Raw genomic sequence first — 25,570 nt, 5'->3', positions numbered from 1 at the left:
CCTTAGGGCATGTATGTGTGCCATATGCGCACACATGCTCATTTCAGGGGTGCATCAGGGTGTCCTTATGACACCCTTGCACCCTTGAAATTATTCTCAATTTGCGATTCTCAAATTGCGAATCGCAAATTGAGAATTACTTCACATTCATTCCTATGGGCCTTCTGGTCCATCGAAATGAATGGGAAAGTATTCCTTAATTGCGTTTTCGCAATTTGCTAATCGCAATTAAGGAAAACTAAGAAATCGCTAAAAAATTGCGATTTTTTACATACATCCCTTTTTGCAATTCTCAAATAGCGATTCTCAAAAAAATCGCTATTTGAGAATCGCCAACGGGGATTTTCATGCATATGCCCCATGGTCATCTTTTAGAGTAGAAACCTTCAATGAAGTATAGATCACCAATGCCAAATCAAACCGACTCACACTTCTCAAACCTTCTTGCATTTCTCAAACCCACGTAACCCCATCATCCTCAAGGATTAGAGCACCTCGGTGGTATTTGGATGGATATGTGAGCATAGCCTCTGCAAACTTGCTTTGAGTAAACTATGGCCTGCAATGCCTCTACAATCCCCAGGCAGGTCTCAGCAGAACTTGGGTGACCAAACACTGTTGAAAAATGAAAGTGAGACACATATGGGAAAGCTAGGGATTAGTTGAGGGAATCCTGCTAATTGCAGGCTACCCAGTCCTCCTTCAGGTCCAACGCTGGGCTCACCGATATTCAGTTCAAGTCTGGAAAATGAAGGAAGGCAGAATTTCTGCTCCACCTGAGGGAGGAATATATCAAGGACACTCCTTCAACCTCTACTTGTAAAACTTGCATCTCCGAGAACTGTAGAAGACAGAGTCATGAACGGACTTCTAGGGTCACTGGGCTATTAGTTTGCTTTTGAATACTGCAACATGCTGTAATGCCTTCCTCTCAACCCTATAAGTGCCTGAATCCAAATTTTCTTTGAACATATCCACAGGAAGTTTCCCACTTCAATTTAGAACCTTTTGTTTAGCTTGTGGTAACCCCCCACCCGCAGCTATCTTTAAGTGGAATCGCTTTGTTGGAAGCTGTCTTCAGTAAGGGCATGCAGAGGTAACAAGTTGCCTGGCAAGTCATATTGTAGAACTTCTCATTAAAACGGCAGGATTCCCATGTTGAGAATAGACCATGGAGACCATATTTCTTAAAATCTATTGAGTGTTTGGTATGCATGAGCAGTCATTAGTAAATGGCAATGATCACTGGATTATAAAACAATACAATGGAAGAGAAGGTCAAACTAATCTTAATTGCTCAAAACAAATGCTGTGCATGATAAGAACATAAGGTCCACAAGAGTTAACTGTACCGGACTTGGCTTTCCAATACATTGCAATTCTGAATGCCATCTGAATTGAGCACAACGGATGTTCCCAGGTGTTTCCTTCAGTTGATGTTTATCTGAAAAAAAAGTCAAGAACAGTTAAGGAGCTGTTGATAAAAGGTTATTGATGAAAGTGATCTGGAAATATAGTATCAATGCAAGATACAGAAGGTAAAGTTGTTCAAAGAGGTCTGTCTCACAGGCGTGATGTCGCTGCTCCGCAAGACATATTTTACTGAAACTAATGTACTGCTGGAGATACTTGCATAAAATTTCATGCTCACAAATTTCTCCCAGTCATATTTTTAAAAAAGTTCATGGAGCCATTTCTGCCTAGAGGAGACTCTTCACCCAGCTTTTTCTATTAGTAATTATGATTTACTTGCAACTTAGGGTTGACTTTCTGGATCTATAGGCCAGTTGCTCATAGAAGCAATCTCTGGAAAGAAGGGCTCGAGATTGTCCTATTATCCGAAATGTTTGGGTAAAACGGTGACTTTACAGCTTTGACAATCAATATATTTAATTGGTATTTCTCCCACAGTGTTTACTATAGGGTTTTGTCTTTCCCCATCCACCTAAAATAGTGCAATTTTTGGACGAGAAACTAGTTCTGGCTTTTTAAGTGCAGAAAACATTCATGAGCACTGAGTAAATTTGCAGTGTTTTACACTTGGGTTTTACATGTAATTTATTGGAAAAAAATTCAGTTTAAGAATGATGATCATGTCATTTCGTTTATAGTACTTTTATAGGCATTTTCAGGTGTTGGATTGTAGAAACAATTCCATAGCGAGTAGATCTTTGCATGGTTTTTAAAAATGTGTTTGCAAACACTAGTTTAGGAATAGGGCAGGTGCCTAATAATGTATCGGTCCAGATGAAGGCCACTCACCCACATGGACAGTACCACATGGCTGAAACATGTTGACTATCAATAGGGATGTAGGGTAAATATGTTCCTCTTAACATCCACTTACTAGTGCAGCAAACGTGACCTGGGGCTCAGAAGGAATGATTGGCTACAGATTGCGTTGGTTGTTTCCCGCCTGGACTATGGCAACGTCCTATATCTTGGATCCGACCAAACAACCATAAAAAAACTTCAGGTTGTGCAGAACGCTGCTGCCCGTCTTCTCTGCAACGTCCCTAGAAGATCTTCTCCTTCTGCAGCACTTCGTGACCTTCATTGGTTAAAAATCCCAAACAGAATTAAATTCAAAGCCCTGTGTCATGTTTTTAAAATCAAACACGGCTCAGCTCCAAAATAACTTCAGGACTTTATCCAGGCTTATAAGCCCAGTCAAACTTTAAGATCATCACTTCACGGTGATTTTTCCATCCCCAGATTTAGATTGGCAAAAATGGGAGGCCGTTCTTTTTCTCATTTAGGTCCAAAATTCTGGAATACTCTTCCTGTGTCCCTAAAGACAGAAACCAATCTTTTTCGTTTCCGTAAGGGACTTAAAACTTGGCTTTTTCAACAGTAATATGTAGCCTTGTAAAAATCAGCTCGCCAGTCTTTCTTCTTTAGTCTGTCCCTGAGCGCCGGGAAACCCACTGCGGGTAGCTGCGCACTTTTGAAGTTTAAATAAATAAATAAAATAAATAAATAAAATTGGGCTCTGAGGAGTCATTGACATGTAGATATTTCTGACTCCTGGCTACAGTGCCTGGGCTTTGACATCTGGATACTCATGAGGTTATTTACTTGTGCTTCATGGTTCTAGAGTCTCTGGAGAGCACAGATCTGGAACAGGAAAGTCAGTGTTGATAGCCGCTTAATGATCTAGATTAAAGTTCCTGTGTCAAAACCAGGCAATGCTAGGGTATGGACTCTACTAAGTCATCTCTCATTATGGACAAAATGTGAAGACAAACCAAGCATTAAGCATCTGAGCACCGGTTCACTCTGAATTCTGTTCTCTTTCTAGTGTGTGATATTTCTGTGAGCTTGAAGATGTACTGAGAGTGGGGCAGGGTCTGAATCCTATCTGGCCTTCTCAGTGACCTGGATCCCAGACGCACTATCGATTCCCACCTAACCATGGCTTTTGACCTACATTGGCCCACCTGGCTCCCAGTGATCAGGGCAGGTGATAAATGGAGAAAGAAAAGTCTCGATAGTCCACAGGGTCCATGTGGAAATGCTTGAGTCCGCATGGGTATTTCCCAGACTGAAACTCACATGGATCAGATATTCAACTACCTGATTAAATATGAGACTCTGTCACAGGTAATTTGGCCCCCTGCAACTTGTAATCGGACCCTCAACAAAGAATTGACCTTTATTTTAAATGATCAGAGTGCCCTGGTGCAAGAAGCAGACACCCCCTTAAAAATACGGTCACACAACACATGTTGTACCTGCTGGGTGGGCGCCCTGTCTTCTCCTCCAGCAGCAATAGGCAACTAGGCACAGACACACTAACAGAAGCAGCAGGAAGACCAGGACTCCAAACAAGATGCCGTAGAAAGCAGAGAGGGTGACACCCAGGTTTTGGCACTTTTCTCCATAGGGTGTATAAATTGCATATGGAACACACCTGTAAATTGAAAAAACACACAGACCAGTGGATTCATTCAACTAACCACACAATATTTCCACCAGGTGCAAAGCAGGCTTCAAGTACATCCAACAGTAATAAATGTGGAAATCACAAGTCTGAATCAAATACATTAATAAAGCATCTCAACTACTAAAACAAAAGGCACTGCTTGACATTGTATTTATCACATTCATCCAACTAAAGCTAAACACATCTATACATTCAATTCTGTATGTCTTTTCTTGAAAAATAAACATTCTAACATGACCTGTTTGATCTCTGAACCTTAGTTCAATTGATTGCAATTCAAAACAATTCTTTATGAGTAGTTTATTGAAAGTGGAATAAAAGTGCTCACTTGATTCTTTTCTCTTTGTTTGGTTAATACTTGAGAAGTTTGCCACTTTATGGATAGGAAAAGTGCCAGATACCTCAACTCAAATCTCACTTTTGGAGTGCTGCTCACAGTCAACTCACCCCCAAACCACTTCGACACATTTGCACACCTATGGTTCAATTTTGCTTGTCCCAAATTACCAGCTACTTCTTGTAACAATACATTATACAGAGAGACTTTTTGAGGTTTTTTTCTTCCTGGTTATTAAGTCTTTTTTTGTCTTTTGCAGCGAGAATGCTTTTGTTTCCTTTGTCCCCTGTTGTTTTTCTGCTCACTCTATGCTCTCTTTTTCTCACCTTCCCCAATTCTTCCTGACCCTGCTCTTCATCCTGTTCCCCATTTTAAATATATTTTTTTATGTTATCATTATTTGTTACAGGGGGCCAGCAGCTACACAGTGGTTCCGGGCCACTCGCCTCATCCTGTCAGCCATGTTAGCGGGGTAAATAAAAAATGGCTGCCAGGTGCATGCGCATTTTCATTATGAAGCACACATGCACCCGTCTTGACTCACTCGTGCATGTTGGCAGCAATACCGCATGGGTTTTCTTTAATGGAGACTCCATTACAACAGTGCGACCATGTGTCCACATACCTACAACTGTGTCATGGTGCATGCATGCATTGCAATGAAAAAGCAGATAATTTTCTGGCTTCTTTGAAAGGCAAGCATTCCTGTGCACAGTGGCCTGATTCACAAAGTTTTTTGTCTTATTATTCAGTGTATAAGCACAAATGGCAATCAGGAATTTACAAAACTTGACACATCATAAATACATTCAGTTAATACTTTGGAATTCCTAGGCACCAGTGTAAGGATTGCTTTTCCCCACTTTGGAAGGCAAATCTATACTGTATTTTCTATAGAACTTTACTGAGTTCTTTTTTACTTATGATTTATATGCCTAAATGCTAAACTGGTTGATAGTCTTGTTTATTTACTACTGCTCTGTATTCTTAAAGGAAAACTTTTTAACTTTGGCCTGAGTCAGTCATTCTGATTGAGAGAGTAACAGCTTATTTCTAATGTGTAAGATATACAATAGAGAGACGGGTCGAGTCAAGTCGGTGAACACCAAAGTCAATACAGGAACTACAACCCCGGTCCAAACCGTCGGTGTGCATTGGGCAAGAAACAAGAAGACAGAGTTGCACATGAACAATAAAAAGGGTACATTTTTATACTGGGCTGCTGTTCAACTGTACAGAATTGTCCAGTACACCAAACAGATTAGTGAAGTGGGCTCAATGTGCATAGACCCGCTTGCCTTTTAAAGAAGCATTAGGTCTCTGCTGTGTGCTCTCATCAGGAGGCAGCTTGCACCAGCCCATTTCTCCTGTTAGCGCTACCTAAAACAGAGCAAACCACTTCCCATGAAAGTGGGGACAGGATGAGGGGTGATGGCCAGAACTGCCTACTTCGGAGCTGGGGAGCAAGGTTCAAATCTTGGCATCAGCTCAATATCCTGTGATTTTTTTCACACCAGAACCTGGGCTTCTATGGGAATTCACAAGGGCGTATTATCCCCCTTATCGCCGCTTTAGTGGCAGTTTCCTGCAGATAAAGCGGAGATAATGTTATCGCCGTTCTTGATAACATGGCCCTTAATCTCCCATGATTCATCTAATTGAATGCCTGGAGAGTTGCAGATAGTGCAAGTTTTCAGATGCACTACTGCTGAGTTTTGTGAATGAAGAAAAAATATAAATCTGCAACAGAAAGGAATAGACCTAAACCGAGTGCAAAAGTATGATCCCATTTCGGAATCAAGCCCATTGTTTTTAATTCATTTTTTTCAACAAAGGGTCTAGATATTTGTGGTATTAGAGTGATCTCACAATTAACCTTTCTTTGGATACATAAACCACCCCACTGACAAACTTTACCTCAACAAACCCATTACCTCAATCCAGCATGGCTTCAACATGTGGGCACTATTGCCATGTTGTGGTCAGGTCAGGGGAGGAGTCAATGCATATGCCATCAGCATTACTACATTTACACTTCCTTCACTGTGGTAGTTTACACCAGTTCTCACCTGCACGTTGGTCCGGACTCATCATGCTTGCACACACCATCATTCTGGCAGTAGTCGCTCTCGCAAGGAGACGTGCAAACAAAGCCCACACTGGTGTACTCCAGGAGGTAGCCTGAATAACCATAAAGGCTGCAGATGAAATACTTCTTCAAGTCTTCCTTGTACACTGAGGAAAAACAAAGAATGATCATCAGTTTGAGCCTAAATCTTGCCATATTAGATATAACCTAGCAATAGCAAGCTCTTTCTTTGATTGTATCAACGTTGGCTATGATTATTATGCAAAAACAGTGGTTTCAAGACCTCTCTTCTGAACTAGAACTCAAGCAACCCCCAGCCCTGAGGTTTTGTTCCCATAAAGTGGCATAGTGGGCAGAAAAAAGATGAACTGTGATCAGTCTGGACTGGGAACTCAAAGCAGCCCTGGCAATTTTGTCAGACCAGCCCCCGGAAGGGGGAAGGGGATGCAAGTGTGAGACACAGCTGCCTTTGTCACTGTGGTCGGTATTGCAGCACTGCTGCAAAAACTGGCCCCCACCGCTGCAAAACCGGCCCCCACTCTTCCAGCCTCCCGGAAAAATGCCCAATTATCGCTACATCCAGTCATGCCCTGACTGTGATGTTGCTTGAGTTATTAGCAGCCACAGAGACTTTTGCAAATATTCTACCCATAACTTTTATGTTTTCCACTGTCAGGCACCCTAAGTGTGACTGCTGAGCCTGGTTGTGGCACTTTCCTCAAGCTACAGCTCACTGGTGAGGCCCATGTTGTCCAAAATCTACAAGTATGTCTGTTGGCAAAAAACAACTGACCCGCTACCTCGAGGAGAACAGCATCCTGGACCCATCCCAGTCTGGATTCCGCAGCAACCACAGCACAGAAACCGCCCTCATCGCCATCACCAATGACATCAGGGCCGTGCTAGACAATGGAGAAACAGCAGCCCTCATCCTCCTGGACCTGTCAGCCGCCTTCGACACGGTCTGCCAGCGCACACTGCGAACACGCCTACACAACACCGGGATCCAAGAGAAGTACCTGGACTGAACCACATCCTTCCTCTCCGGCAGAACACAGGGCATCCGCCTCCCCCCCCCATCCGCTCCAATGCCACCGAGATCATCTGCTGCGTACCGTAGGGCTCATCCCTCAGCCCAACACTGTTCATCATCTACATGGCACCCCTCGCCCATGTTGCCCGAGAGCACAACCTCAACATCATCTCCCACGCCGATGACACCCAGCTGATCCTCTCCCTCACCAAAGACCCTCACACCGCCAAGACCAACCTCCACGAAGGAATGAAGGCTGTCGCCGAATGGATGAGGTACAGCCGACTGAAGCTGAACTCGGACAAGACGGAGGTCCTCATCCTCGGATCCAACCCTTCAGCCTGGGATGACACCTGGTGGCTGACCACACTGGGAACAACCCCGACACCCACTGACCACGCACGCAACCTAGGGGTCATCCTCGACTCCACTCTCCATGACTAAGCAAGTCAACGCCGTCTCCTCCTCCTGCTTCAACACCCTCTGGATGCTCCACAGGATCTACAAGTGGATCCCCACTGAAACGAGAAGAACGGTCACCCAGGCCCTCATCAACAGCAGGTTGGACTACTGAAACGCCCTCTACGCAGGACCTTTGGCCAAACTCTTGAGGCGGCTTCAACGCATCCAGAACACCTCTGCACATCTGATCCTCGACATTCCTGGCCGCAGCCACATCACACCCCACCTGAGAGACCTGCACTGGCTCCCTGTCACCAAGAGGATAACCTTCAAGCTCCTCATCCACGCACACAAAGCACTCCACTGCACCGGACCACCATACCTCAACAGACGACTCAGCTTCTACTCCCCCAACGGCCAGCTCCGCTCTGCCGGCCTCGCCAGCACCGCAGTCCCCCGCATCCAAAGAACGACTGCCGATGGCAGATCCTTCTCCCACCTCGCCGTCAAGACCTGGAACACCCTCCCCACCCACCTTCGGCAGACCCAAGACCTGTTGGCTTTCAGAAGACATCTCAAGATCTGGCTCTTTGAGCAGTAGCAGCACCCCACCTACCCCAGCGCATTGAGACACTCACGGGTAAGCAGTGCGCTTTACAAGTGACATGATTGATTGTTGTTGATGTTCCTGTTTGGATGGTTTATGGCTGGCAGTTTGGCTGGTGTCTTCCTACTGGAGCAGGAGCAAGGCTGATTTGCATGTGGCTGGGCTTTGGCAGAAGTGGTAAAGTGGGAGAAAAATGATGGCCTGGAATACAGTTTAACAATGGCCATGGCCTCAGGATACAGATCACTCAGGGCATATTTTTCATCATTCGTCTCTCCATGGCACCATGGTGGTCCTTACCAAATAGTGACAATCCCAGACATAATATGGGCATTTACGCATAATTGTGGCCCTTCATTGCATAATGGTAGCCCTGGCTAAACTATGCCCATTCATGACATATTGTGGGCATTATTGGTATTGTTGTGGATAAGCATTGTATAGTGGTGGCCCTGGTCTAATGGTGCCAAACAAACTGTGGCCATTCTTGGCATAATGATGGTATCACTGGTATAATGGTGGTCTCGCTCTAAAGGTCTAATGGTGCCCATCCCCTGCACATTGGTGGCATTTCTACATAATTGAGCTCATTCAGGACAAAACTGTGACACCTGACATAAGGGTGTGCATCCTTAGTATAATGCAGGCCTTCTTATGTAATTGTGGAGGCTGGGCCCATTTGTACCTCTTCCCACTATAGGGAAGTATGAGGACAAGATGATGACACAGATATTCTGACAAAGACCCAGTTTTTAGGGACCAAAGCCACCCATTTAAATACTATATAAAGTAGGAATAAGGTATGTGTTCACTCAATTAGCTTTATGCATTATAGGCATAGGTAATAGGGTCTGTACAAGAAAGCAATGTTTTTACAATATTGCTACTCTTTGAATTAAGTCTCATTTGTGTGAAGGAATGAGACTCTGTACAGCTATCGAAGAAATGTCTGTGAGTTTTGCATGTTTTGAAGTTAGCACAAATATTGCATCATTAGCTACATTTTATGCGCGTTTGGAGTTATCATCCACGTGTCGTCATCTGGAAAAACCAGGAAAACAAACCTTTAAAAATTGACAAATCAGAAAAAACAATATTTTTCAATAATTTAGCGAGTGCTCCCCAATTCTACCTTTATGTTTACTCTTGATTTTGCATTCTCTGAGACAGCTTTGAAATTGGAAGTGGGTAACTCTGGATTCTAGTGTGTGTAAAGATATTACCCATCTAATGTGAAAACACACAAGGACAGGGGCGGTTCCTCCGCTATGGTGGAGGAGGGGAACCAGCCATTACAACGCAACTTTCACAACGCACTACCATTACAACAAAACTTTTACAACACAGGATCCATTACAACACATGCCATTACAACGCATGCCATTACAACGCAGATGCTATTACAACGCATGCCATTACAACGTAACCCCTACACTATCCAACACTTACCCTACTATTACACCCCCCTGGAGTTAGAATAGTAATTTTAACCCCTACACTATCCAACACTTACCCTACTATTACATTCCCATTAATTAAAATAAAAAAATAATTATTTCCCCCAAACTTACTTTGTAATGGCATGCGTTGTAATGAATCCTGCGTTGTAAAAGTTTCATTGTAATGGTATGCGTTGTGAATGTATGCGTTGTAATGTCATACATTCGTGGAGGAGTGTCACACCACTGCTGAAATGCAGCAGTCATAAGAAAAATAAAATGGCAATAAAACTATTTTATTGTCATCTTATTCACTTCCACAGTCGCGTAATGTAGTGCGGGCCATGAGGCAGCGTTGGCAGCAGGGGGAGACGGGATGTTAGACACTCAAAGAGCATATGTTAGTTTGGCCGGCTATCTTAGGGGCATATTATTCACGGCCATTATAATTATCGCTGGCTGTGCTTAGCGATAGTTTGATTATCGCAGGCTATCTCTGGAATTTATCGCCCTGGTAGCGCTTTATTAACAACTCGTTTCTCCAGGGAACATCGCTGGTTTTCCAGTGATGTTCCCTGCAAAACGGCGATAACTTTGCTGATACGACCCACATGGTCGTATCAGCATAATCCACCCCAATGTTGGGGATAGGTAAGTCTGCATTTTAGCAGACGTTAGTTTTTGGAGAAAACAGCTGTTTTCTCCCAAAACTAACGTGTGCTAAAATGCTGGGGCGGCCTTGTAAATATCGCTATGTGAACATCAGCGATATTTGCAAGGTGGTCCATCCGGGGTACGCCCAGTGACGCCCACTTTGCATCTCATTAGAGATGCAAAGGGAGGCGTTGGGAAAAAAAGGGTGCTCTCATGCGATTATGCATGTTAGCACCCTCTTGTAAATAGAGTGATCGTTTTATTTCTGCTTTTTTGGATTTTTAAGCCCCAAAAGCAGAGATAAAGCCCTTGTAAATATGCCCCTTAGGACGGCCAAACCGAAATGCACACTTGGATATCTCCCGGCTGTTCCTTGAAGATATCCGCAGTGCTCAAGGCCACAGGCTCAGAGTGTCTGCTGGAGCGTGAATATGGTCCGCACCGCCCAATCCCAGCCCTTCTCTCATGCTTGGAGTAATAGCATGAGAGAAGAACTGGGATTGTGTGGGGAGTCTGGGAGCCTGTGCTTATGGGCACTGCAATGCTGGGAGCAGAGGAGCAGCAAGGTGCGGTGCGGGCGCAGAAGATTGAGGGGTCCTGCAGTGACAGGTAAGTCATTTTTCAAATATTTTTTTTCCCGCACCCATGCCCCCATGTCAGATTGACAACAGGTGCTGCTGCACAAGTACCACTTTCTGGTGGATAAAACTGGATGGTGGAGGAGATTCCTTGGCAGAAAATAACAAGGTAAACATTACTCATGACATAAGACCAAGGGAATCATTTAACCATGAGACCTTCTGTGTTGTGGGCAAGTTGTGAAACCAATACCATAAAAATTCATCAATTTTGGGAATAGTCCAATGCATTATTCTACTCACATATTCTTCTGGTGGTTATGTCATCTCTAGATAAGGGTGCCAAGGCAATATTCATCAGTCTTCTTTTCTGAGGTGGTGCTTTGTTGAAGGTGTTGACAATGGATGTGCCCAAGTTCTCATTTAGGAAGTTGATGACATTATGGCTGTTCTCATAGATAAAATCAGATGTCACAAAAGCAACTTCCTTGCCCTCTAAGGTCCTGCAATGAAACACACACCATTTAGAACTGCAAACCCATCCAGGCCACTTTTGAAGATACAGAGCAAACAGAGACAGACTGTTGTTTCTTTAGAGTGAGTGGCTGTGAGTGAGTGAGTGAGTGAGTGAATGAGTGAGTGAATGAGTGAATGAGTGAGTGAGTGGCTGTGAGTGAGTGAGTGAGTGAGTGAGTGAGTGAGTGAGTGAGTGAGTGAGTGAGTGAGTGAGTGAGTGAGTGAGTGAGTGAGTGAGTGAGTGAGTGAGTGAGTGAGTGAGTTAGTGGCAAATCCCAGGAGACCATGGAAAATTCCCATAATATTTGTTTTTAGGTGCAATGGTGTCTGGCATATATAGTAGTCTAAGACCTACTGAAATTGATACAGCCACTATGGATTCTCCTAAAAATATGTTTGCTTATTTCTTGCTGTAAACTTTGTTAATAAAGTACTGGGCTAAAAATGTAGCAGGTAACCAAGTCAACTACCAGAGGTGAACGTATATTAGTAACAAGAACATTGCAAGTTGATACTTAAGTGTATGGCAAACCGTGTATGGTCAAATATTTATTTAAGTTATGTGACCTGGGACTGTTCACCTTTTCCTCCAGAAGCCAAAAATATCTCAAGAACCACCAACGTTGATGAAAGACATTGGCTCTTTTTAGTTTGTATTTTGTGAACACATGACTTTTCTGTGGATTGGCAGCTATCAGTTAGAAACACTCCTGCAGGTCTATTGTGGATGAAACCCCCGAAACCTGAAGTCCAGCGAAAAATTTAGAAAAATATAAATACAACAAGCTAGGGCGCTGCACTGGCTACATCATTAGTAGTTACACCCCAGTTAGTTAATAAAGAATCTATCAAGTACAGTGTTTAATGTCACTTTAATATGATGGGATATTGGGAAACGTCTGTAGTGCCCTTGGTTGTCTTAGAAAAACGCTTGTCTCCCTTTTATGGCAATCAGAAGGAGAAAGCAGGAATTCTGTGCATCTGGGATGATCTAAACATGTCCATATCACAGTTACTAATGATCCAAAGTTCAGATTTAATGTGCTGCTATTACACCTAACTTAGGGAAGAGTGTGTGAGCCTCTCTAAGCTGAATTACTGCTTAGTTAGATGATGGCAGCCATTACAACATGTTTAGAAGACTGCATGGTCTTGTGATAGTTGAGGGGCACATTATCTGGTGGTGCAGTAAAGAAGCATTGCTGGAGTGTGTCGGTAAATGGATGCAACTCCAGCAATGTGCCATTACACATGGGGCAAGTCCCATGTAAAAGTCCCTGCTTCACTAGTTACACCTGCTTGAAGCAGTGTAAGGATTGTGTCAGAATCAAGTCGTAGGAGTGGTGCAGTAAAATCTCATACATTTCACTACAAATCTCTTGTGAGGCTTCTTTACCTGGGAATGCCCACTCTTCTTACATTATACCTGGCACAAGTACAATGTAGCTCAGGGATTTACAAAGTGATGCATCTGCCTTAATGTGTCACTTTGTAAATAGGGCACAGTGTAGCTCATTGTTTACGCCAACGCAGTGTCAAAGTGACGCAATGGCAGCGCAAACCCTCATAAATTAGGGCCTATATTCTTACTGTGGGTTATAACTTTAAAGACAATTTAAGATTCTCTTATTTCCATGCCATCATTATTAGGTCCAGCAGACACAGCTTTAGCTGTCTGTCAGTTCTTATTAAATCAATTCATAAGAGAGGAACAATGGGGCAGTCTCCCTCCCCCAGTCATTGCTGCAGGTTTGGGCTATTCACATTACAGGCATTTATGCCAACATGCATCAAAGGGAATTGCATTCGCAAACGGTGCGAATCGCAAAATTCGGCCGTTTGCAAATGCAATTTCATTTTTTGGGATGCATCATTTTTTTGATTTTTTTCGCAATTTAAGGAATCGCAATTATGTTGCGATTTCTTAAATTGCGATTGCATTTAAGAAATCGCAATTTGTGATTTCCTAAATGCAATGCATGAATATTTTTTTTTGCGAATTCGCAAATTGGAAGAGGTAAATTACCATGAAGTCAACCTTCATGGTAATTTGCGAAAACTTTCAAAAATGCACAAAAGTGCATTTTTGAAAGTTTCATTTAACACACACACATGCCCCACACACACATGCCATTGGGGCATGTGTGTGTGAAAAAATTTACTTAAAGGTATATTTCAGGGGTGTAGGGGGGGGTCCTTTGAACTCCCCCTACACCCTTGAAACAGCATTCTCATTTTGCGATTCCTTAATTGCGAATCGCAAAATGAGAATGGCTTCCCATTCATTCCTATGGGCCTCTAAGCCCATAGGAATCAATGGGGAGGGAGTCCTTAATTGCGAATCGCAATTTGTGAATCGCAATTAAGGAAAAATAAGGAATCGCAAAAATAATTGCAAATTTTTAATGCATAACCGTTTGCGAATTCTTAATTGCGATTCCTTAATTTTCGCAATTAAGAAATCGCAAACGGCAACAATGATGCATGTGGCCGTTGTAATTGGCAGTACTGGTGTGAGATGTCCTTCCGGGAGCACAGAAAAACTGTGAAACAAAGCCCTAAAGTGGAAGAAGGAGGAAAAAAGAAAGACAAAAGAGGACAATTTGTATAGAAAAAAGAGAATAGGAAAGTAGTGAGAAATGTAATGGAAAGCAAGTACTGGGGTATATTTATGTAGTTAACGAGTTACTATTGCTTTGGTGAATACAACAATATTGGGTGAATATGACAACACACATTGCTGTTATACTTACATAAAACGAATGGCACTAATTTTGTTGAATACACTTAGTGGGAGATTTCTCAAGATCTGAGAAACCTGTTGAATGAAGAAAAATATTACATTTAGTAAAATCAGTGGTAATATCTACCTTATCTTGTACATTGTGGCGCTCAAACGTTCTACTGCCTCTTGTGCTTGAATTGCTTTTTCACATGTGCCTCAGGGATCTTAGAGAGACGGCCTGATCACAGAATAGAGGACTCAGGCTACATCAGGTGGACAGACAAGCAGGTGGTGCATAAAACCACACTGTTAGAAGACCTGAAATGAACCTTAGTTTTTTGAAGCATCAATTTTCAAGCACTTAGGGGACTTGTAAACTAATAAACTCAGACAATCTGCCATGAGCTGGGGAAACTTCAGAACCTTTCTTTACCTCCTACAATTTACTTATTCTTCTTTGCTCTCTAGATGCAGATTCCATGGTAAGTGCAGAAGGGGATAAAGTGCCTTGGCCAGATGGGTACGCTGGTAGACACTAAGGGCAACATTTAATAACATTTGGTAAAACAGTTTGCACTAACCAATGTTGTTGTTGTGTTGTGTAAAAGGGAAAGAAGATAACAGGGCCATATCCACTAAGATGTAAGGCTGTTTTCCTCTCCTTCATGTGCTGATGCACTTTAGGCTGCAATGCACCAAGGCACATACCCTTGCACCATAGTGCAAGCTTGAGTGCATTTCATCAGCCACAGGTTTTGTATCAAGCACAGCTTTTATACTGGAAGGGTGCCTATCCAGTGCAAATACTATGCTTTGACATAGTTTACTACTTTTCCCACTTTGTACAGTGCAGTACACATACAAAATTAGCGCACAGGTTTTCACAGCTTGTTCCACTATTGCCCTTTTCTTGAGGTAAACTGTTTTGGTGCAAATCCCTTTCTACAAACATTAGTGTGTATAATTTGGTGTCTAAATCCATAGGTGGTTCCTTGGGATGCCCCTTTGATAAAAAATAGCTCAAACTATTTTAGGCAGCTTTCCGATGCAAATCATGATTTGTGTTAGAGAGTAAGGGCCAGATGTAGGTAAATAGCATTTACCGATTCGAATAAACCGAATTTTACCGATTCGGTATTTTCGAATCGGTAAATGCTATGTAGCAAATCATTCGTTAAAAATTACCGAATCGTTAAGATTCGGTATTTACCAAATCAGTATTTACCTATTCGGTAATTGACATTCATTCCTATGGGCCTCGAGGCCCATAGGAATGAATGGCAATTACCGAATCGGTAAATATAGATTCGGTAAAAGGGGGAAAACATTGAAGAGTGACAGGGTGTCACTTAGACACCCTGTTGCACCCCTCAATTGTGTATGGGTGCACATGCTGCAGACATATATGCCCTAAGGCCATGTATGTCTGCAACATGGCACTGAAGCAATTTGCATAACATTTCGTTTTCGTTATTTACCACCAACTTGTAGTTGGTGGTAAATAACGAATCCTAACATGGATAAGCACTCATTTAAGTGCTCCCTACATTAGGAATTCGGTATTTTACCGAATCGGTATTTAAGAAATCGGTAATTTAGCGATTCCTTAAATTACCGATTTGGTAAATTACCGAATCGTTAATTTCGGCCCCTACATCAGAAAAGCCTATTACCGGTCCGTAACAGCCGAAATTAACGAATTTCGGGCCGTTACCGACCGGTAATACCCTTCCTACACCTGGCCCTAAATTCCATACAACACTTTGAACTGGGAATCTGTCACTTTCGTGATCCAAACCTGGTGGAAAGTGTTAGCAAATTGTCCCCCTAAAGCTCTTCTCTTTTGTGGAGAGCCTGCAGTGAATGAGATACCTCGGATTTCTGACAACTATTAAAGTTAATCTAGGGTCATGACCCCTGGTAGTCAAAATTAAATCGGTCAAGCAGGCTTTAATAAACACCTATTCTCTAAATGTCTTTCTAAGTGTTTCCAGTACAAGATACTGCTGGTCTAACTGCACCAACCGGTATACGCACACCTCTGGAGCACTCAAATGAAAACAGTGAATTAAGGATCTGATAGAGACATCTAGCCGCAGATTCTTTAACTTTTGAAGTCTCCCCAGGTGCCAGTCTGGATCTGGAAAATTTTCAGCAGTACGTCTAAACGCCGGGGAATGGCGTCATAGGGTTCCGCGGTGACATCAACTTCGGTCATGACATCAGTGAAGCCATATAAGTGCCCTCTGGAGGGCAGATATCAGTTTCTTCTTGTCTGCGATGTAACGCAGATCCAGAGAAGTGGTTCCTCAGGTACTTTTTTCTCGACCTACTTTGACACCTGGAGTCGGTGGAACACTGTACCTTTGTCAAATGTAGACAGGTTTCAAACCCTGTGGGTCTCGTAGCCGTCATATGTTGGTGATGGACCCGGATACAATTTGTATGTGGTGTCTAGGTAAGCACAACAACGCCAAGGAATGTGGTTGCTGCCAGAAGCTAAAGCCAAAGTCGTTGAAGGAACGGTGTTTGAAGTTGATGGCCGCGTGTGTTTCGCGATCCTGTGCGGCTTCCCAGCCTTTGTCATCCTGGGATGAACATTTGTGATCTAGGAGCCAAAGCCGATCTGGAGGACATTGTTCTCCAAGGAAGTCGAAAGGTAAGGGGTAGTGTAAGTCACAACATTCTCGGACTTCACCACGTGGAGACTCCGTCTACCTTGGCTCCTCCCGCTCGACGGCTGAGGAAACTGTACGTGACTCGAACTACATCTCCCGTATTTCCAGGAGACGGTGCATCGATGGCCCTGATGAGGGATTATTATGATTCTTTATACCTCATCTTTAGGACCCCATCTCCCTCTGGAGCGCCTATAGGCCCCAAGGAGGTGAATGGGGTGCTGTTGGAGGAATTGTTCTCGGTAACGGTTGGGCCACCGGAGTAGATGGATCAGCACAGGTCGATGTCAGCTGATATTGCTTTGGCGCAGGCTCACAGTCCTTCCAGATCTTTGCCTATGACGCCGGTCTTTGATCAACTGACTCCGACAATGACACCAACGCCGCTGGTCTAAGTCGCCTCTCCTCCCCATAGTCGACGTCGTGATGGTGCCGCTTCCACGCTTACAGCATCGGATGCTGATTCGGCTATGCAAACTGAAGGTATTGTACAATTTGTGGCCCCTTTTAAAGGAGAGGCATTGGGAGGTCCACCTGTATCAACTGGGGCAGGACTTCTTCTGCCCATTTTGGACACCAATGTGTTTCAGGTGGAGGAGAACTGGCTTTCAGCTCCTGGTGAGGCTGGATTCTTTGCCAGCCTTGGGGTTGCTTTCTACCCCCACTCTTGCCACAGAGGCTAGTTCCTCCTTTGCAGACATGCTCAGAAATGTGGCTGGAGTTTTAGACTTGTCACTGCCCACGGTGCAGAGGTCAACAGACCCTTTGTTTGAAATCCTGTGCCAGGGACAGACTGGTGAAGAGCCTGTTCTTTCGTATAGTGAGGCCCTATTTGACATTTTATTAGGTGACTGGGTCAAGCCGCAGTCGCGGGTCTTAGTGAACTGTGATGTTGCACATAGGCATTTACCTACACCTGGAGACCCAGTTTATTTGCATAGACATCCTTCCACTAAGGGCCTGGTGACTTAGGCTGCAAGGTCTTCTCGGGATGTAGATTCTACTCCTAAGGCTCTGGTAAATAAGGATGCTAGTGGTTGTGATGCCTGTGGTAAGCATATATTTGCTTCAGCCAGCTCAGCATTGAGAGCCACCAACATGTCTTTTGTGCTGGTTCGCTTTTCCTGTGCCTTATGGCATTCTTTACAGAACATTGTCCCATCTCTTCCGGATAACCTCAGTGCTGGGTAGACAACTGGATTAGAGATGGCCAGCAGGCCACTAGGCTTCCCATAAGGTGTGGTATGGACACAACGGTTTCTCTGGGTTGGGCCATTGCATCTGCAATGACGCTAAGGCATAAGGCTTGGTTGGCATCTTCAGGTTTCTCTGAGGCTGTCCGCTCAGCTTTGGCAGATATACCATTTGCTGGTGCCCATCTTTTTGGTGATCATACAGATATGGCGAGAAGATGCTTCCATAAAAGATGAATAACTAGAGTCATAGTCCTACATTTTCTTTCACTGTATGCTTTGCTTGTCCCTAGGATTGGGTTATATGTTTTCGTTGGTTAAGGAGTAGCCTTATTAGGACGTTGTATACCAGTTTTGGTTTCAGTATTACCATATGTACTCCAGTGAGAGAAATAGTGGTTATAACCTCAGTACCATTTTCCTTTTATTTGTGTATTGATTTAAATGACTGAGGGCTAGATGTAGGTAAATTGGATTTACCGATTCATAAATACCGAATTTTACCGATTCGGTATTTATGATTCGGTAAATCCAATGTAGGTAAAAAATCGGTAAAAAATACTGAATCTGTAGTATTCGGTATTTACAGAATCGGTATTTACCGATTCGGTAATTGCCATTGATTCCTATGGGCCTTGAGGCCCATAGGCCCATAGGAATCAACCTATTATTCATTAAAATTTGGGCCCCCTACATCTCAAAAACCAAATACCGGTCGGTAACGGCCGAAATCGGCCGGTACCGACCGATATTTGCCTTCCTACATCTGGCCCTGAGGGTGGTTCCATTTGTTTTCTGGCCTCTGAGGATGAGCTTACTGTTCAAGAGGATATTATTAAGAGAGATATTTTCCTGTATGGTAGCGGATATGTTACATGCTTCTTCAAAGTAGTTCAGAATGCAAGTTGCACGGCTTTCTTCTTCAGTTGTTCTTTTAGAGGTGTATGGTCATGCCATTTGTAGACTAGTGGATAGTCACTCTTTGATCTACCCGTGGAGTAATCGGGTGCTTCGGCAAGTTGAAGCCTTGCTATGGCTCAGAGTATATGTTTGCATTAATTGAATGCTCTTTCCTTGCGAATTCTTTCTTTAGGGTAGAGGAACACTGTCTAGTGAAGGCATGAATATTACCTCAACTGCAGGAAATTCCTATGCCTGCTCCATATTATGGTGCTATAAATTGGCAGCCAAAGGTTTATGATGCTTGGGTTCGACCAACTTGTCCCACATTCAATATAAACTTGATGGCTTGTTGTTTTTGACTTCAGACAACACGTTCTAAGCCATTTTGGTTGCAAACAAGACCACCAATTATTCTAGAAAAGTGTTGGAAGACACTTTTATGATAGGAGGATTTTTGACTTTATAGCAAGCTTTTCTTCTTCCTATGATATTCTTGATAAGCATGATTCTGTCTGAACGGCATTACCTGTCTTTTGGAGAGGATTACTTTTGTTTTCTGCATTCCTTAATTCATGAGGAATCATGACTACTGTTATCCTTATAACAGACAACTTTTTCTTACGGCAAGTCACCTGCGGTGTTGTATTGGTGGTATATTACCCTTTTTTCAGTGGGTTGGGTATTTTTGCTTGACCTCTCATTTCAGAGTGGCTTTTTGCATATTTGGTATACATGATTTAATTGGCTGCTGTATTTCATTTAATTGTTGGACTTGTGATCATATTTGTCTTGCAACACAGGTGTAGTTGTATGTGCTTGTTGTTGACAAGTGCGCTAATAGGTGAGTTACCATTTTCTAAATTATTGTAAGGCGCTTTATTAGAACTGTTTCTCAGGTCCAGTTACTTTTTAGGTACACAGAGTATACATGACTGTATCATATGTGTTATACATATTTGTTCTTCAAAAACAAAATGGAAAAGAAAGAGGTTTTAATGAAAGCTGCAGTTGATTCTATTTTTCATGCTTGCCTTGGTATTTTGGGCTTACCTATGGCATGACTTTGTGTTCAGTCTTTTAGACTATAGCACTGAAACCTGTATGAGGGCAAGCTTTATATGTCCTTGCAGTCTGGCAGTAGTTATTGGCCAGTCGAAATCCGGTCAATTTCTGGTACGTTTATGTCTGTATATATATTATAGTGAATTAGCCACATTAGTGGTCTGATGCTCTGTGATGACCCTCGATCACCTCCATTGTGTACTGACTTTAGTGTGCTATGTTACTTTAGCCTTAATGTAGGATGGTCTTGCATTAGAATAATCTTGCCAAAGAATAAAAGGCATGAGATGTCGAGGTGCAGAGTTGTTGGTGATGGTGCACACATGTGCTCCAAAGTGGATACTGAGGGATTAAGTGCATAATGTTATTGGAGTCAGGTGAATTATGACTTTAGCCTATTGGCTTTGACGGGGTCTAATATCATTCTGTTTTCCAAGTAGTAGAGGCCTATGCTTGAGCAACTCCATATTCTAAACTGCAGCTATTTTATGAGCCTCTGTAGGTGAGAGGTTATATTTGAGAATACATGTGTTGTTCACCACTAGTGAACCAGACAGGACCGGTTCTTATCGGGTGAAATGTGCTCTCTTCGTGCCGAGTCAGAGCAAAACGCTTGGCCAGCTGCTTGTTGTGCTTTTGGTACGAGGTGGTACAGGAATCCAATGAGAACTGTAGGCGGAGTTAGCTAGAAACTTCGATGGAGAGCTGCATTCTATATTAGAGAAAGGTGGTCCGAGAGAGGGAGAGATGCTGAGATGCTGGTCTGGTGTTTTGGCGGTCTGGTGATACATCACGGTGCAGACGTGCATACGTGTTTGTGGAACAGAGAGCCCTGACCCAACCAGAGAGGGAAAGAGAGACGGACCCTTCTTCAGATGACAAGACGCCTAAGATTATGGTGAGGCGTTCCAGGTGTACTTATTGTATCTAACTATGGGCCAGATGTAGGTCGGTCGGTAACGGCCGAAAATCGGTATTTTTGGCCGTTACCGACCGGTATATGGGTGACAGGTATGTAGGGGGCATTATTTTAACGAATCGGTAAAATTACCGATTCGGTAATTTTACCGATTCGGTAAAATAAAAAATCGGTAAATTTACCGATTCTGAGGCACCGAGATGTAGGTGGGACTCTTCAGTCCCAGAGGCCTTACAGAATCGTTATTTTACCATCAAATCCAATTTGATGGTAAAATACCGATACCGGTGTGCATGCACATGTGTGCATGCACACCTATGCCATGTGACAGGTAGACCTGCCCTTAGGGCATGTATGCCTGCCACATGGCACCCGAGCCTGTTTTGGGGGTGCCAGAGGGTGTCAAAGTGACACCCCCTGCACCCTTGTGCAAATCGGTATTTACCGATTCGGTAAATACCGAATCGGGTAATGCCCATTCATTCCTATGGGCTTCAAAGCCCATTGGAATGAATGGGCATTACCGATTCGGTATTTACCGAATCGGTAAATACTGAATTCTTCAGAATCGGTATTCCAGCACATCTGGAATACCTACATATCCACCCCTTAGATTTACCGATTTTTAATTACCGAATCGGTAAAATTCGGTAATTAAAAATCGGAAAATCTATTTTACCTACATCTGGGCCTATGTCTTTTATTTTCAGGCTCTATGTATATGTATGTGTTGATGATTGCTGCTAATGTTTACTTTGATGTTTAGTTATTTCTTTCTTTTGTCATCCTATTATCATGTAATAAAAAAACGCTAGAGCATATCATTTGTTTGTATTCCTTGTGATGGAAGGTCGGGACCCTTTTTTACCAAGTACTTACAGAGGGATGGGCGATTCCTCTCTACTGGGTAATTGTTGATACGGGAGGGAAATCGACTCCCATCAGGGATGTCTAAATTCTAATTATTCTATCCAATACATTGCTAGGAGGAGCATGCGTTGTGTACCCTTTCGGATGGGGAGGTGTTGTGACTTGTTATTTGCGAGCTCCTCGGCAATGGTCTTATATGTTGTCAGTGTTTATTCCTTTCTTGGGTAAGTATTGTGAAATGTGGTGTCTTTCTGGATCCTGAGAAAGGATATGGTAAGTAATGGCCTGGTGACTGACAGAAGCACCAAAACATACGGAGAAGTAGGTCATTACAATTTGGCAGAGTTGGTTGCAGGATATGAACGTTGATTTAAAAGGGGAAAATATTGGTTTTTTTTTTTAAATTGAAAGCAGACTCTCAGATATCATTTGATTTATTTGCATGGGGTTAGCCCATATGGTGTTCTGGCTCATGAGTGAGCTAATTATGTTGGGTTGAATGAGTATTGCTGTGTGTTTAAATGTGTTTTGTAGAAAGGGCTTGTGAATAGCTTTTTTACGTTAGGCACAAAGGGCAGGATCCCTTTACAGTGTTCAGTAAAAAGAAATGCATTTAAAATGTTCCCAGCTGCAACATGAATGTAACATCTCAGAATATAACCCTGAAAGGTGGGATGACATTTCAGACAGAGATAGTGGGGTTATTTTTAATGTGTTGTTTTACATGCCTCCACAATTCGAGCATTTGCAAAAAGGGCTGAAGGAAATGTTAATTGATGCCCAGTGTGAAAATATTCCTTTGACAACAGAATTAAACGTGCATGATTTACATGTGAAAAATGTTACAGAAAATCTAGTGAGGTTGCCAATTACAGAGGCTGTTTTAATTAATTCTTCTGAAGAGGGTTTCTAGTCAGAAAGGAATGTGCAAGAAGGTAAGCAGACCCGTGTTTTAGAATTAATGATCACCAGTGGTGGAAATAAATCAGACCCAACAGTGCATGATAAACAGTGCTTTCAAAGACAAGTGCAACCACATGATTTTGAAAGTGTACAACAGCAGAGTGTGCATGACTAGTTAATTCACTCCCGAGTCAGAGGGTCCTCAGACCCCTCCCAACACTCCTCATCACTCATCTCCTGATAATCAGGGTTGTCAAATAATGGGGCCGGTTCATTGAAGTAAAACTCCCCAAGCGGCGTCGAGAGTGGCGCCCAGCGGTGCCGCTCCGGCGCCGGAACCGGATCGAGGGGGGCGTCGGGGACGGTGCCGCCCGAAGACGGCGCCGGAGGTGACACCTGAAGAACCGGCAACGGTGAGGTTGTCAGGTCAACCGGTGACGACCCGGATCCAGAAGCGGATCCAGCAGAGCCCTGCGGCGCCGGGCCCGACGGCGCCGGCAGCGTCGGGGCTGAAGCACCCGCCGGCGTCGGGGCCGAAGCACCCGACCCTCTAGGGCCCCCAGACAGGTCCGCTGGGCCCGGAGGCACCGTGAAGCCCTTCTGAGGAGAAAGCGACCTCATGGCCATGAGGAAGCACTCGATCTCCTCCGGCGTTGCGTGCTGCCCAGGGACCGGAGAGTATGGGGCAGGTCGTGACGCCTGCGACTCTGACGGAGCCGCGTGGGCGGTGTCACCCGAACCCCCGGCCACGTCGCGCAAGTGTCGGGGGGAGTTGGAAGAGCGATGACGTCTCTTCGACTTCTTGTGCTTACCTGACGACTTCGAACCTGAGGAGTGATGGCGACTCCTGGAGCTATGGTGGCTCCGACCCCGCGACCAGTCCTTCGATCTCTGTCCGGACCAGGACCTCTCGCGGTGCGGGACCTACTGCCGGAGCTCGAGCAGCTTGAGGGACTGCTCCCGCCTAGCTTTCGAAGTCAGGGCCCGGCAGTCGGGGCAGGTCTTGTCGTCGTGGTCGACGCCGAGACAGTGGAGGCACCGGCGGTGAGGGTCCGTGACCGACATCAGTCGGTCGCAGTCCTCACAGGGTGTAAAACCTGGCATCCCTACCGGCACCATTCGGAGTCAAAGACTCGAAAAACGATCAAAAGGAATCGTAAAAAGATGAGTAAAAAAATGACTAAGATACCACTTTTTCCGGATCTGCGCTGCTGGCGCGGAAAAAAGAAGAAATGACGTCAGCGCGCGGAGGCGGCGTCTAAGTACTCTGACGACGTCATCACGGCACCAACGACGACGGACGCGGAGCTGCAGACGACGCCTACCGACTCGCAAGGGTACTGCTACGCAAAGGTTTCCAGATCCAGTCTGACGCCTGGGGATATTCTAAGGTAAGGAATCTAATACTAACCTGTTTCTTTCAGATATTACCAGACTGTGCACAGTAAATCCCTTTAAACATATTACAAAACAAGCTTACTGGTTTTGGATTCTGTCAGTTTAGGACCATTTGGGGCTCGGCCTTCTCAAAATGGAGCAGGGTTGTCCATCCTGGGGACACTGGCCTTTGCACACCTTTCTAACTGAAGATGCTGGTAGGATTGTCGGAAACAGTCACCTTTGAGGACAACCTTGTTGTCTATGCTTTGCAAAGATCAACAATTAAAGAGTGTGGCAGTGTCCACTGGAGGTTGGCTAGATTTTGTTCACAGATTAAAAGAACACTTTGGCCGTGGTCTGGGAGTTTATCAGTTCCCAAGTAAGGTTATGGGTTTTGATATCATCAATGTTTTTCCTTCAATTCCCACTGCATATCAGGCTGTTTATGGCTTTAGGGTTCTGCGCCAGTTGGCTCATAGTGTCCCTTTTTACTTTGAGGTCAGTATTGTATATGGTTTCTTAATGCTTTGAAGATATAAACATTTTTAGTGGGCCAACTGGGTAGATGGAGACTTTTAATATTGAATTGACGCGCCCTCCCACTATGTGTAGATCCTCAATGCCATTCTTAAAAGAAGCATGGCTGAGGAATAACAGAGTTTGCCAACTAAATAGTCCAGTTTTCATTACATTTAGCAAATATGTGGATCAAGGAAATACTGTTGCTAGGATCTACCTGAATTTAAAAGGACATTTTGTCAAAGAGTTGCTATTTTAATTACATTTACAAGTGGATTAGAAATCAAAAGTAACAATGTATTACAGCTCAGATATGAAAATGTTTTAAAGATATTATCAAATGTCGCACCAACATGCTACATAGTCACCCAGTATTCATTTTCAGGGAAAAAGAATTGCGAGTGAATAATGGGATGTGAAAAATCAAGGCATATGTGAAGAGGAATGATAATTTATAAATATGAGGGACAATAAAAAGTAATAGATCAGTGAAATTAAAAAAGTGGCAATTAATAGAATTTTTTACAATTCATCATTTAGCTCACTAGAAGTTGCAAGCCATATATTTCTGTATAATCAAAGGGTGATCGAGGCCTTTAGAACACATAATAGGCACATAATAGGTAGACTAGCACCATCTACGGGGGAAAGCTGCAATCTGGATCCGAGTTGGAGTTTGACGATGGTGAGTTTGCTGAAGAGTGGGGTCCCAGTGCAATCATTGCCGAAGGTGGCAAAACTGCAAGAGGGAGTAGTCCAGTGTCCCTGTCTAGGAAGGTCTTGACGTAGATCATCACTCTCGTTGAAGCCCTCTGCA

The 25,570-nt window shown here is 43.7% G+C and overlaps 1 protein-coding gene across 1 annotated transcript in view; it reads right to left on the bottom strand.

Moving 5' to 3' along the window:
* The window catches only part of LOC144790640 (uncharacterized), a 552,900-nt gene that overhangs the window by 295,550 nt on the left and 231,780 nt on the right, over positions 1–25,570 (bottom strand). The window contains exons 10-14 of the mRNA XM_078665372.1: positions 14,355–14,419; positions 11,389–11,588; positions 6,353–6,518; positions 3,735–3,913; positions 1,353–1,444 (exon numbers count right to left, since the gene is read on the bottom strand). Of these exons, the coding sequence (XP_078521498.1) occupies positions 1,353–1,444; positions 3,735–3,913; positions 6,353–6,518; positions 11,389–11,588; positions 14,355–14,419 (702 nt within the window). The remainder of the gene's footprint in view (positions 1–1,352; positions 1,445–3,734; positions 3,914–6,352; positions 6,519–11,388; positions 11,589–14,354; positions 14,420–25,570) is intronic.

This window comes from Lissotriton helveticus, chromosome 11, assembly GCF_964261635.1.
Source record: "Lissotriton helveticus chromosome 11, aLisHel1.1, whole genome shotgun sequence".
Taxonomy (NCBI): domain Eukaryota; kingdom Metazoa; phylum Chordata; class Amphibia; order Caudata; family Salamandridae; genus Lissotriton; species Lissotriton helveticus.
The sequence above is the reverse complement of the archived record's forward strand: the minus strand, read 5'-3'. Positions and strand labels throughout refer to the sequence as shown.